Raw genomic sequence first — 13,928 nt, forward strand, 5'->3', positions numbered from 1 at the left:
AGCTAATGCAAGCTTAATTTAAAAGGCATAGACTTCGAATGTGCCGGCCATAATCATGAATTATACTCGGTAATAATTTCGGTATCCATCATTTCTAGACGGAAGAAGACTTAGGAACGAAAGTAGGCGACTGTAATCCGCGATCCATTAGTTTCTGTATGGGTGGGATGCGTAAGGCGCCCACTGAATATCACTCTTCCTGTGTAGGCTGAAACCAGTCTATCAGTATTAGGAGAAGGAGCCGTGCAAACCAAGAAGGCGTTCGAGGTCCTTTCGAAGACATTTGCATTTACCTGATGGACAGTGGCGTCCGAAAATGTCGCTAATGAACTGTGACATTTGCTCCGTGCGAAGGGAAAACTCAATTACGTGGGTGAGATTTTGAGGAGCAGACGAGAAGATTACTTATCAATCCATAGCTCTACTCGTTGGGTAAGAGGGAGTAGATCAAAACTCTTGTTCAGCTATGTCGAAATCAAATCGCAGTGGAAGCGGGATCGAGATCCAAGAATTCGGCGTCCACATGTAATCTTAGGGGGAAAGAGAGAGTAGGATAGCGGGAGCGCGGGAAGTTTAAATCAAAGTGCCCGTACCATGTGGAATAGACTGGATCTCTCTGAAAGGCATGCAGGTACGGGATTTAGCATGAAGCTACTGGAAGCCTTATGCATACTATTGAAGCTTAATTCTTAATGCAGCTTCATCCTCGGCCCAATTTTCCTGGATGGGACATTGGAAGCTTGCGCCGTAATTCAGGCGTGCTTGCGTGGGGTCCAAGGCCTGTTTTGGCAGTTGCAGGATTACGGGAGCGTCTCATGCACGTGGTAATTATTAGCGTTGTTGCTGGCACACATCCCCGGGGTGGGGAGCCTACCATAACATTATGCTTATCACAAAAGCGACCAATCCGAACTTCATCTCTCAGTCAACGGAGGAACTCCTCAGAATACAATTTCAATGACACACTTATCTTAGGGGTTACAACCAGCAAGATTAATGAAATCGAAAGATCATGAGTATGAAGCGTTCAATCATCGGGGTCTAACGAAGGGAACTGGGCTTTCTTACCAAGAAAAATGGGCCTAACCATTGTGGTGTGTTGTTACTCGTGAAGGGGCATTTACTAAACATGGCGGTGCCGAAGAGTCTGGCCATCTATTGGGTCTTTGATCGGATGTGCAGCCCTACCTTCTTTCTTCCAGGCGTCCAACCTTATTTGCGCGTGACAGATACGATAATTTCAGGACAAATGATAACGATTCTACCGTCGGTGATGACCTAATGTCGTGATCTCAGGACGCAAGGAGCGAAGGCCATATATGGCAATGCGCTACAATGTAGTCTCATTTCACTGTCCACAGTCGCTGGGTGTTATTGATGAGAAGCGTCAGCTTGCTGGAGTGCACCGAAGTGTGCATTCAGCCATATCACTTCAATCCCAGTTCCAAGCAAAAAACGTAATCGAGTTCGTCTTTCACCTCGTCGGCTGATCCGATCCGATGTGGGGGCCGGCTTACCATAAAGGCGCTGGCATTTGCGGGCAAATGTCAGAGCTTGAACCTTCGAAAACCAGCCTTCATCTTCGTTTTCGCAGGCAGAATGCAAAATGCGTTCTTGACCAATCCTTCATTAGCCTCCGCTTCAGCCAGACACCCTTCTAGGTAGATGGCGCGAAAGGTGGGAGAGCTCGCTTTGGCTTATTCTCAAAGAGTAAGTTATGATAAGCGGCATCCCGCTTTAACTTTGGTTGTGCACGAAATCGCTTTCGTCCTGTCATTGCAAGTTATAGGGAATTCCTTCGCTATAAGTCGATGTTTTACAACTAGGTATCTATTGACGTTGTTGCGGCCATTACGTTACGACCCACTAGCGGGCCCCACAATGTAATCGTGTGCGCCTCTTAACGTGGCGGTGCATGCACGTCGAACCCCGTTTATCGATTGCTGCATCGCTGCAAGAGGCATACAGCTCTCCAATAGCAGCTGAACACAGCAGCTTGCTTCGCGCCATGCTTTAAATGATTGACAAGTGTTTGGACAAGCTGGGATTTACGCTTCACTAGTGTGCTACAGGTAAAAGGCAGTTGGACCTGGTGAGGCTGAGCTTTCGATTCGCGGATCGTGGTCGAGCTCTCCACTCTCCCTCTTTCACCGCATCGTTCCAGTCAGCAAGGCAGCCGCAGTCGCCACCATCGCTGGGCTTCACACCCTACGACTTCCACGGCGACGGTTTTAATCTGCCAATACGCCCCGCGGAAACGAGTGCCAAAGCTGCCGAACCCATTCAACCGCACGTAGCCGTGCCGCCGCAATCCTAAGTTGAGTCTGTAGACGTGTCAGTGCTGGTGAGCTTTCCCTTCATTCCACCTCTGTAGATTCCCTTTGAGAGCAACTTATCGTGCAAAGCTAACCCTACAACAGCCCTTCTCCCGCAATGGCACCAAAATTCAATTTCATGGACCTGTCCACGGACATCAAGACGCTCGTAGTCGAACACATTACTCGCCCCACCGACCTTCGCAACGTATGTCTTGTATGCAAGCAGCTCCACGAAATTGCCGTCCGCTCGCTATACCACGAAGTCACACTGGATGTTGGGAGTTCAAACGATACACGCCTGGGTGCCTTTCTGAGCCCCAAGAACATAGGGTTGCAGCATGTTAGGAAGCTAGATCTTTATTTGGCGGACGTACTGGACAAATGCAATCAACAGCAGCAGGCGAACTTTGCGATTCGGATGATCTTGGAGCTGCTACCAGAGAACATATTGGAGAAGTTCTCATGGCATCCATGGTCACCTTTCTCCGGCGACAACTTGGTGCTATTATACAAAAAGCAGAAGAGGATGAAGTGGCTCGAGGGCATCGCACTAGACAAGGAGGTTCTTGAAGACGTCAAGAAGATTCCGGAATTCGAGAAAGTTTTTGAGAACGTGAAGAAGCTGGGCTTGTATCCTGACAGCCGGGAGGTACTGGACTACTGCCATCTGCTGGTCAAAAATTCGAAGAATGTCGAGAAGATCACACTGCATGCGAGCTTTGAGGAGAACGACTCACCGATACCGAATCGGGAGCTCAACGATTCAAGTACAGAGCCCGGTCTCATCACGCGCACTATGTTCAGTCACATGCACCCGTTTGAGAACTGCACACCGATGGCCTTGAAGGAAATAACCCTTCAAAAAATCAACTTGCGCTATGCTGCCAACACGTACTGCAGATTAATTGACTTCCGGTCTGTCAAGTCTATCCGGATCTTCGCCTGTGCGGGCGCCGACGCGCTCATCGCCGAGCTCAGTAAGAGCACAAAACTACCAGAAAAGCTCGAGACTTTAGAGTTCAAGCACGACGATAACCATGAGAATGATGGACTAGGAGCCTTGGATGGCTTCATGTGTCTGGTAACCGGCATCAAGACGTTGACAATAGACTTATCGTACGCGAAGAGCTTGCCAGCAGCTGCCGGGATCGTGCGACACAGCAAGACGCTGAAGTCGCTCAACGTGCACGCAAGCCGTATTCCAGACGATTGCGACGACGAGTTGGTGTATGACTATGCGTCCTTCGCGCAGATTTGCAAGGAATGCTCGTTACTTGAGCAGGTGTCTGTTGCGTTTCCGCAAGTTAGCGTCATACGCTCTAAACAGGACTCATTCATTAATTTCGAGGTAAGTCGATGGCCGCGCGCTACTCCGGGATTCGCTGATCTCTTTAGAACTGCCTCGGGGACTTGCCCGACCTTGTAACTTTGAACATCACAACATGGCCGAACAACAATCCATCCTCCACCAAGCTTCCCCGCAAAATATACGAACACCTCCTCCAAGGTCTCGCCCAACAAGGTTTCGAGCGCTCCTCAACCCACGCAGCGGAACAAAAGCGGCCTTCCAAACTCGCAATCATTGCGTGGGGTTCTTCGGACAAAGTCTACGACCGTGAAGACAGCCTGAATCAGGTCATCTTTGTCAAAGGTAAACAGGTCGATCCGCTGGGCAACGAGCAGTTCACGGCTGTGCAGATTGGGTGGTGTCTGAGGAAGTTTGTGGATGCGGGACCGAAGAGCGACATTTTGGACTTTTCGCTGGCGAAGAGTTCGAGACCGCCGACAAGGGACAGTGCGAGTAGTGATGACTCGGATTGACTACATGAGTTGGACGTAGACTAATGGAGTAGATGAGGGAAGAAAACGGGAAACCCTCGGAGCGATGGCCACATTCGTAGGGTATGATTCTGGAACGACAAAGTCAAAGCTACCAGGATTGCAACTCCCGCCAAAGAATCGATGTGGGATGTACATGGATTTCTTTTGTTTGGAACATTGATGTGTACAACGGCTTCTGGGTAAATCATTGGCGTTAGCATGGAAAGGCGTAGAGGCTGCATTGTAGATATCCACACACACCACGTCAAATTGGTTGCGAGCGCGTCTGTCTACGACTACATATATTTACAATGAATGTTACGAGATAGGATATACATGTCGCGTAATAGATGATATATATGCGCTAGATGCTCCGGTATGGTCTCTACAAACGAAAGTTGCATTGTTGACTCGCACCAGAGGAAAAGGTAGGCTTCTTTGGAAGGCGCTCTCGCGCTGAGGTAAAGTTCGGCTATAGTACTACATAGTCTACCATACCCTAGGGTAACTCAAAGTGTCACAAGTGTCTAGAATTATACTTTGGAACTATATAGCCGCTGTTTAGGTTTAAGCGAGAATGGCTGTACCTCAGGCCGCTATACATGATGAGTGTCACAAAATCGATCGTGACAATGAACGCCCATCGCCGGAAACGGCGGAAGCGTTATATTACTCTGCCACCACTTGCGGCAATGGTCGTTATACGTACAGTGATGTCGGTCTCATGTCGGTGACATGCATTGTGAGCAGTTTCAAAGCTTGGATCGCGACATTGTGTTGAAATCGTTGACGCTGGTGCATGATGATTGCAGCCTCTCACGCAACAGGGAAGCGCATCGACATATCCATTGGCTGTCCATTCTATAACGATACCGGCGACATTGTCTAGACAACAAGTATTATAGAAAGCTCAAGCCCCATCACCGGGCTATACGCTGTACGAGTAGTTCGGAGCTTGGCCTGTGCCCGTGACGCGGAGCGCGTCTGTCAACGCATCACGGCCGAGTTTGTAATCGAAGGACCTTCTTTGTATGTGGCAGTGGGTCGACTGCAAACGTCACCACGATCGACTTCCGGCGACAGCAGGCAAAGCGAGTCGTTGAACAGTCCTCCGAACCCTCGCTTCCTGGGCTAGACAAGAAGTGACAGGCCTCCAGTCGCGTCCTGGCCGCCACGCCTCCCACGGTAAACGGTAGATCATCGGCGCGAGCAGCACGCCTGCAAAGCCGCGCGCATCATGTCGTCTCAGTATCCTCCCCCGCCAGGCTCCGAGGAACCCCACTACACGCCCATATACCCTGCGCCGCCGTCGCAACCAAGCCATGAGCTGCTGGGCCCTGGACCACAGCAGCAGCAGCGCCTGCAGCCCTACCCGCAGGACATCTACCCCAAGGTCGAGCACCTGAACGATGTGCTGCAGCTGCAGCAACAGGCGAACCATGCCCTGGGCACCGATCAAAGACCACAGTTAGGAACACCGACTGGGCAGGGCGCCGTCGCAGGCCTGAGTCCGCTCAGTGTACACGATTCGCCTATGCTCAACCACAGCCAGGACGCGGGAGCGAAGACAAACCGTTTGCGCAAGGCCTGCGACTCATGCAGTATCCGCAAAGTAAAGGTACAGTCGCCTAACACTCCGTCTTCCGCTGGCTAACAATGTGCGCAGTGCGATGAATCAGGACCTCCATGCCGCGCTTGCGCCGCCCTCGACATCCCTTGCACCTTTGAACGACCAAGCCGTCGTCGCGGCCCTCCTAACCGCCATGCCGAAGCCATTAAGAAGAAGCGACGGTTTGGCGACGTAGAGATCGATCCAGCACAGCCTCACCAAGCGTCGTCGCCCACCAATGCCGCACATGCGCTTGCCCAGCTCGCCGCTCCAGCTCACCCTAAACCAACCGCCGAATCGATATGCTCCCTCCCAATCATGAACAGCCTGATAGACGACTTCTTCACCTACATACATCCACTATGTCCTTTCCCTCACGAGCCGTCCTTCCGAGAAGCATGGAACAACCGCGAAGACTGCGGAAACGATTCCTTCCTAGCTTTACTAGCTTCCATGATTGCAGCTTTGGTGGCTTCGTTCCCGCGAAAACCGAGGCTACATCTCAAGCACCAGACGCGGGAATTCTTCCCCAACCACCTTGCACTCATTGATAGATGCAGGGAGATTTGCGCACAGGCACGCGGGCCAGGGTATCTGGATAAGCCTAGCTTAAACGTTTATGATGCGTGCACAAGCTACTTCCTAGGGTTGGCGGGTGGTTATACTTTCCGATGGCGACAGCTACGGTTGTATCTTGGCGAGTGTCAGACTATCCTTCGCTCTTTGGGATTGCACAAGGCAAAAGAGCAGGGCTATACTTATCTTGGTCAATTGCCGGAGGCAACAGGTTCGTCAGGACCTAAATTCGAGGGCTCACGGGATGCTCCGCTAGACTACATCACCGAGCAGATTGGTCGACGGGTATTCTATACGCTTTTTGTGGGCGTGCGGTAAGTCCATTACATTCTTCATCTACACCTTTGCTTACTACCACAATAGGAATATGCAGCAGCTAGGAGCTTCCTTCGGTGAACTCACTATGCTACCTTCAACGCCAACTGAACAGCTTCCTCCACTACCACTGGAAGTGGATGACGCATGCATCTTTCCTCACGAAATCCGACCGCAACCTCCAGAGGTGGTCTCCGAAATCACGGGCTTCAACCTTAATGTCCGTGTCTACAACTCCTATGCGGCACTATCAACTTCGGAAATGGCATATGGCATCGATGAGCTCTACGACTGGGACCAGCAGCAGCGAATGCTGGACCAATGCCTGCAGCGCTGCAAGGAGGTCCTTGCTAACATTCCTTCGGTTCTCCAAGTGCAAAAGAAACCGCAGGATGGGGGTCTTACTCAGCGACGCCAACCATACTATCCCCCTATGCCAGAATACATGGGCATGCGAGATCCAAATCTGAACAACCTAGGCAATCCAGACTTAGTCGAAGCCCGTCGCACGATGCAGTACGAGATCCAGAAAGCAAACATCTATGGTTCCCATCTCAGTATACGGTCGTACCTCGTGGAGAAATACTTCGCGCTGCTGGATAAGAGCAATAACGCGAGGACGCAAGCCGCACTCCAGAGCTCCCCCAGCGCACCAATCACCGGTCTTGACCGGCTGATTTCCAGCTCCACAATCGAAGCGGAAGAACTAGAGAAACGCATGAGCGAAGAGCGCGAGCAAGTCGTCAAAGACCTGCTCGTCGTTCTCGGCAGCATCGACATGGTCAACATGGAGCCGAACGGCGATTCCTTCACGCAGAAGATCCGCAGCATAGCCAGCACCCTCCTCGAGATACCCAAGGAGCGAAAAGGCTCGGTCGCGCTGCAGCATCAAGATTACCTGTACAAGTTTTTGGATATACTGAGTAAGCTTGAGCGGGTTAATCCCGAGGGGTCGGATCCGAGTGCGGGTCCGGTGGACGAGGAAGCGGAGCTCAGGGCTTGGGCTGATGTTAGGGACTATCAGCTTAAGTTTCAGGAGCAAGGGGGGATTTATGGGTTCAATTGAGGAAGCGCAAGGCGAGTGGGGGATGGTGAGGTGTGTAAGAACAGCACAAAAAGGCATGTATCAGTACGTCATTTCCACGGTTGCATTGGTCAATTCTTAGGATCGTTCCTTCCGTCAGAGATACAAATTCAGTGAAGTGAAAATTACAGGAAAGGGCGAAGACGTTTGCGTTTCCTGGCTCGGACCGTGTCAACATCCCATTACACTTCGCTTCACTTCACTATCATCACAAATGATGGCCCTTCACTTTCATCGTTCATATTCATCGCCTGCTTGAGTGTTCACCGCTGGCAAGCGTCCGATAAGCGAGATGAGATATAGGTACAGAGCAGAGCTTCAGCAGCGCTAGATGCCTTCTGACAACTCCTTCGCTCTTACCTCTTTACTAATCGCGTGCGAACGTCGGGGCCCATGGCGTATACCGTCGACCTAGCTCCGCCGGAGCAGTCTCCTACCGTCTAGCCGCTCAAAAGGCTCACTCGCTGCGACATGATGTCCATTGTCTCCACGGCCGACTTTGTTTCCTCTAGCAACAGCGAACTACAACTCGATCGTAGCAACGCCGAGTTTGGACTTCTCTATCCGCTCGAAGATTCCACTTCCATCATGGCACAAGCTGACAACGACGAGTCGATTCACTTCAAGGCTTCCTGGGTGCTCGCAATTTGCACACGATCAAGTGGTCAAGGCGGTGCAGCATTGAAGGTCTGCTTATAATTACTAAACTACCAGATGAATCTTGAGTTTGAGGATGTCAACGATGCTCAATGCTTCGTTGCAGCGCTGAAAGCTCTGGCAACTAACGTGTTGACGTTTTACGAGGCACCTGCGTAAGTTGTGCTTTTCTTGGGATGATGAACAGTCAGCTGAATCCATCAGAATCAATGTCTTCACGAAAGACAGTTTTCGCATCACGCAGCTACCCACGTATTGTGCGCAGCCAAACTTTGTCTGGTCTACAGCGGCGGATCCTATGATCGAGATGAGCAGGTGAGCCTGATACATGGACCCGTCTCAAGGCTCGACTTAACATTAAACAGGCTGTGGAGAGCGGACGACATTTCCGACTTCGTTGTGACGACTGGCAGCAGATCCTTCAATGTCCATCGAGTCGTGTAAGCTTGTTGACCTAGTTCAGAAGTCTTCTCTAACAACGTGTCCCAGCCTGTGTTTACGGTCGCAATTCTTCAAGAATGCGTGCAAGCCAGGCTTCATGGTACGTCATGGCCTCCTTACCCATGCTTCCAGGAGTGATGCTAACGACAGATAGGAGAGCACGGCCGGTTGCATCCAACTTGAGGAAGACGCAACAACTGTCGAGGCTCTTCTGATGGAGATATATGGGGTCCAGAACACCAACACTGGCTCGGTCTTTACTACCTTCGCACTTGAACCGACCATCAAGAAAGAGGCTACCATGAACACGCTACTGTCGCTCTTCGTTGCAGCGGACAAAGTGAGTTGTCTTCATGATGTACACGAACGAATGGAGGAGCTCACACATCCAGTATGGTCTTGATACCATCAAGCGTCGCGCTGCATGCGCCTTTCTCGACCGCCTCCCCTTCCTGCACGATGCTGGGCTCATTATGGATCTGGCAAATTTCGCGCTCGACGACATTCCGGAGCGAGACTGCGGCTTGCGCGCAAGCATCATCCGATATGTCCAAGCACGGCTGCCTGCCATCCTGCGAAGCCCCGAGGCCGAGGAGGAACTGATGCAAAATGCCATCGTATGCTTAGCCGTGCTGCGCAGCTTCTCAAAAATGATCGAGGAGGGAGCGTTGACTGTCGGTACGAAGTCGAGCTCAGGGCTTCTGACGCCGCCAGCTTCGCCTATCAAGCGGAGGAAGTTCGCTTAGTGAATTGGACGAGATGGTCAACTGATACGTTGACAAGCTGTGCATTGCATAAGTACGGAAGCGTCGGGGTTGCGCAGTATGTCTTTTCAACTCCTCTAAAGGAAGGGTGATTGCAGATTCAGGACAATATTGGAGGGACGATCTACTTGGTTTTGCCTGAGATCTTTGACATTATGCCGTCTCTGGGTTCATCTAATGGGAGATCACCATTTGCAATATAATACAAAATCCAACTACGAAGCTTCCAACTCAAATAGATTTCTTTAAAACCCCTTCCTGTCTTGCTTTACGTGCACCCTCTATCAACATGCAGGTGTACGTGGTGAGCTCATCATATCCTTGAACCTGAGCCAACTCGTCCAAGGACTTCGGGCACAGGTAAACGGCCCGGTCCTCCAATGCGATCCCTTACTCGCCCGATGTTGACCGGTCAGACGACCACTTTGGCTGATTGGCCGATACCATCTACACCATGAGGGGGCTTGCAGCGCAGGACACAAGGCTGACGAACCACAGCTCCTCACCCACCAGGCTGAGACTCTCGTGCAATTGCCAACTCATACGGCATGCATACATTCATAAACCTTCGAATGAACAACGCAGTGACTTTGAGCCTCATTCTGCAGGCCGCGTGTATATAATGCGGGGTTGAAAGCGGTAGCTGGAAGATCTAGACAGCCAGCCGGTCGTGGTGTCCCCGACGAAGTAGGTAGCCATGTGGAAGACGGAGCACACAATGTCTCTCCACGACGACTCTTCCACCGTGTTATCGGTGCGTGGCTCCGAGTCGGGCCACATCGTCGACATACAGCCTGACTCCAAGACTGCCGACTTGCCTGACTTCTATGCGAAATCGTATTTGCACCTCCCCTCCCCTTCCCTCGTTGCACGTACGGATCGCTGACGCACGCAGACGATATACAGACTCGGAGATCATAGCTCTCGACGTCGGCCTCGCTAAAATACGGTACCGCATTCACCGCTCTGTCCTCGCGCAATCTCCTGAGCTCGCCTCCAAGCCTGCGCTCAAGCTCTGGGGAGAGAAGACGCACGACACGGTCGCGTTGCCGGAACTCGATGCCGTGACTGCGCACACTGTTGTAGCGTTCCTGTACACAGGGCGGTACGAGGCGCTAGAATGGCTGGGGGAGAAAGGGAAAGGGGAGGACGGGGTGGCAGCGTATAAATTAGCAGCGTGTGTTTACTGCGCGGCTGTGCGGTACAAGATCCCCGGTCTGGCGGAGCTAGCGCAGGAGAAGATCACCTCTGGAGGGCGCGAGCTGAGTATCTTCGACGTGCTGGGCGTGGCGCGGGAGCACGCGTTTCCTATCCTGCCGGACGACGAAACGTGGTTTCCGAGTTATCTCGAGGGGGTTATTAAGAGCGCTGTGGGGCGGAATCCGGGGCTGATTGTCAAGCCGGAGTTTGTGGATCAGATTGAGGGGGATAGGAAGTTTAGGCAGGTTGTTATGACGGCGATTGTGAATACATATTCGGGGGGAACGGGCGGGGGTGATGATCCGCCTATGGACATAGAAGAAGGAGGTGGCGAGCAGAGCAAGGCGGCTGAGGGAGATGGTGAGGACGTCGTGGATGACTCTGCGCCCCCAGAGCCGGTTGCTGAGGAGGAACGGGAAGAGCAGCCCAGCACTGCGACCGTTGACGGCGATAAAGAGGATGACGTCCAGCTCGATGACATTGAGCCTACTATTCCCGACTCACCCGAACATCGACCTGAGACCCCTATGTCGCCCCCAGCACCTGAGTCTGTCACAGACGAGCTCGACTTCAAGAACAGCAAGACGTATCAAAGTATGGGCAAGCCGCCGAGTCATGCGAGGCACGACTCGGTCGTTCAGGCGGAGGAGTCTGAGCCCATCGAGCCTGTGGAGAGTGATGAGAAGATGGTGGAGGATGAGGAAATCGCTTCTCCCCCAGCGGAGGTCGCGTCTCCGATTCTGGAGGGTGTGATTGGAACGAATGCTCCATCGAAGAAGACCAGGAAGAGGAAAGGAAAGAAGGGCGGTACGACGTTCGCTTAGTTGAACGATGGAGTGTAAAGTTATCAATAACGGGCATGACGCTATGGTGGTGTTCGGGACAGAGTATTGCCCCGTGGGAGTAGTGTAATAGGACGTTCATTAACCGGAGAAGAACAAAGTACTCCCTTGTTCGTGTTCTCAGCGAGTGATTTGTTGCGCGCATGTCTACGTGCATTTTCCATCGCCCTTCGTTACCGTCGACTCGTTGCCAAATCGTGCGAATCTAGTACACACATCTCCTCTGGCGGTGTTCATAAAGGACACTCGCGTCTCAAGATCTCATGTGGTCTGAGATCAGCTGCACGGTCCAACGGCGCGATCAGGAAGCGATTATATCGGACGCTCTTAGCCTTCGAGGAGTATCTTCAGGTCCAAGCTGAACGGAAAAATGCGAAGGTCTCCGCCGCTCATCATTCCCTCGGGCGCCCATCACAGTATTGATGTAGGTCTTGCTCGTAAAGAAAATCGCGTAGGTGAAGACTCTTCAAGACCCTGCTGGGCGCGCACTTGCAAGTCTGACCACCTTCCCGCCACCCGCCTGCTGTGTCTTCACCCAACCCTCCACACCGTCCCCACCAGCTTGTTCTCTCTTCTTTGTCGACAGCACCTGCCAAAGATTTGGGAAGCCAGCTTTCACAGGGCTCCCCGCTTTCTTCGTGCCTAAGATAGCCAGCTTTTTTAGCTTGGGGCTGATGTAACCGGAAATCAACCCTTCCAAGATCAACGAGGCGCAAAGGCCCTCTATTTCTTGGATGTCGAACTGGTGAAAATAAGGTGCGACGCCTTGCATACCTTCGAAGTCAGGGTCGACATACGAAGGTGGCGTGGGGAGGCCTTGGTTGCTGAATGACCACCCATTGGAATGTGTCTTAGCTTGTGATGCGCTGGCTCGCGTCTCAAGGTATGCTGCTGCGACAACGACTGCATTGAGATCTAGGCTTGGTGGTGCTCTGTCCATTGGGCCTGGTTGCTTTCCCGCGAGGAGAAACACTCTGCGATACAAGCTCCTGTATACCAGAATCTCGCAGCAGTTGCCGATCTGGTAAAACACCTTCCATCGACATAGCTTGGCCGCATACTCCCACGATAAATCAAGGTTCATCATTCGTTGGAATGCCTCCAGATTTCCTTTCTGGATTGCTTGGGTTATCGGCTGGAATATTTCGCGAAAGAACATGGCTTCTGGTCGGGAGTATACCCTTTCGGATGGAAAGCGTCCAAGAATCAGGTTAGCAACCAAAAGGTACAGGAGAATCAAACGCCGCTGCTTCATAAAGTTCTCGTGCGTTGGGGTATCGGTATATGCCTGCTGTAGTACCATTTGAGCCTGGTAGAAGTTGTTGGAGATGAAGTGGTAGCGGCCGAGGTAGTAGAGGTATGTAACTCTGTCCCCAGCAGGGTAGAAGTGCAATGGCGGAGACGCCGCGTCGATGTTTTTAAAAATCATGGAACAATTGTCGAGCTTGTTTGACTGGAACAAGATCTTGAGGCACACGTTGGCCATCTTGTACACGCCGATCTTCTTGCCGTCGGGCCTGCCATCCTTTATTCCACCCGGTACCGTGTTCCTGTCGCTCAGGCATGTGAGGAAGCCTTGACGAACCACGTTTGCAGCTTTCTCCGCTAGCGATTCGCCCTCCTTGCCTTCCGAAGCGGCGATTACATGTTGGGCGAGCTCAGGTTGCCTATCGAGGGCGACAGCTAAGCGTGCGAAGATCTGGGCATAGCCGATGAGGGTCGGCAGGACGAGTATGCCTTTGATGGGATGTTGCAGAGCCGTATTTCCCTTAGATTGGACGTCGCTCATTGCCTGGTATGCCTTGAGCAGCTGCGACGTGTCGACATCGCGAATGAAGGTGAGCCATCCAGCCAGAAAGACAACCATGTGATGCCAGCTCTGAACGGGCCGGCCCTCCTCATCTTGACCCTCACCAGTTTCGGTGACTGCAGCTTTTATCACCTCTTCCAGTCTGTCCTCGGACCCATCGTCGTCTGCGGGGTACTCGTTGCGAAGCTCTTCAATGAGCTCGTAGTAGATGGGATTGGCGAAGGGCGGTTCGAGCACGAGGATTGAGCGTATCTTGAGAGCGTCTTCGTTCCTGATAGCGGAATTGACCTCGTGGCAGAATGTAGCCACGAGTTGGCGGGACATGTCAATCGGCTGGCTGGGTGGAGGTGTTGCTGTTGGTGAGCAGTGGTTGACCGCATTAGCGCGTGCATTGAAGCTTCCCCCACGCGTGAAGCTTAAACCTCTAGCGCGTCGTGCGTCGGATCGCTAGATCGACAGGGCAGTGTCAACGCCCTTTCACATGCCAGACG

General features: G+C 52.2%; 5 protein-coding genes across 5 annotated transcripts; 4 read left to right on the forward strand and 1 right to left on the reverse strand.

The window, feature by feature from the left end:
- Positions 1–2,433: 2,433 nt before the first annotated feature.
- Positions 2,434–4,139, forward strand: N0V89_011109 (uncharacterized protein; the record flags this gene model as incomplete). The annotated part of the gene is made up of 2 exons (XM_056219844.1): positions 2,434–3,666; positions 3,714–4,139. The coding sequence occupies 2 exons, from the start codon at positions 2,434–2,436 to the stop codon at positions 4,137–4,139; spliced, it is 1,659 nt and encodes a 552-aa protein (XP_056066971.1).
- A 1,237-nt stretch (positions 4,140–5,376) lies between these two features.
- Positions 5,377–7,705, forward strand: N0V89_011110 (uncharacterized protein; the record flags this gene model as incomplete). The annotated part of the gene is made up of 3 exons (XM_056219845.1): positions 5,377–5,751; positions 5,806–6,638; positions 6,688–7,705. The coding sequence occupies 3 exons, from the start codon at positions 5,377–5,379 to the stop codon at positions 7,703–7,705; spliced, it is 2,226 nt and encodes a 741-aa protein (XP_056066972.1).
- Positions 7,706–8,197: 492 nt separating this feature from the next.
- SAS2_2 (SAS complex subunit) lies at positions 8,198–9,567 on the forward strand (the record flags this gene model as incomplete). Its single annotated transcript, XM_056219846.1, has 3 exons — positions 8,198–8,410; positions 8,976–9,161; positions 9,214–9,567. 3 exons carry the CDS (start codon positions 8,198–8,200, stop codon positions 9,565–9,567), a joined length of 753 nt encoding a protein of 250 aa, XP_056066973.1.
- A 736-nt stretch (positions 9,568–10,303) lies between these two features.
- N0V89_011112 (uncharacterized protein) lies at positions 10,304–11,609 on the forward strand (the record flags this gene model as incomplete). The annotated part of the gene is made up of 2 exons (XM_056219847.1): positions 10,304–10,457; positions 10,492–11,609. The coding sequence occupies 2 exons, from the start codon at positions 10,304–10,306 to the stop codon at positions 11,607–11,609; spliced, it is 1,272 nt and encodes a 423-aa protein (XP_056066974.1).
- A 484-nt stretch (positions 11,610–12,093) lies between these two features.
- Positions 12,094–13,761, reverse strand: N0V89_011113 (uncharacterized protein; the record flags this gene model as incomplete). The annotated part of the gene is made up of 1 exon (XM_056219848.1): positions 12,094–13,761. The coding sequence occupies one exon, from the start codon at positions 13,759–13,761 to the stop codon at positions 12,094–12,096; it is 1,668 nt and encodes a 555-aa protein (XP_056066975.1).
- Between the last annotated feature and the right edge of the window lie 167 nt (positions 13,762–13,928).

The sequence above is a fragment of the Didymosphaeria variabile genome (assembly GCF_027946475.1).
Source record: "Didymosphaeria variabile strain IMI 356815 chromosome Unknown scaffold_8, whole genome shotgun sequence".
In the NCBI taxonomy this organism is placed as follows: Eukaryota; Fungi; Ascomycota; class Dothideomycetes; order Pleosporales; family Didymosphaeriaceae; genus Didymosphaeria; species Didymosphaeria variabile.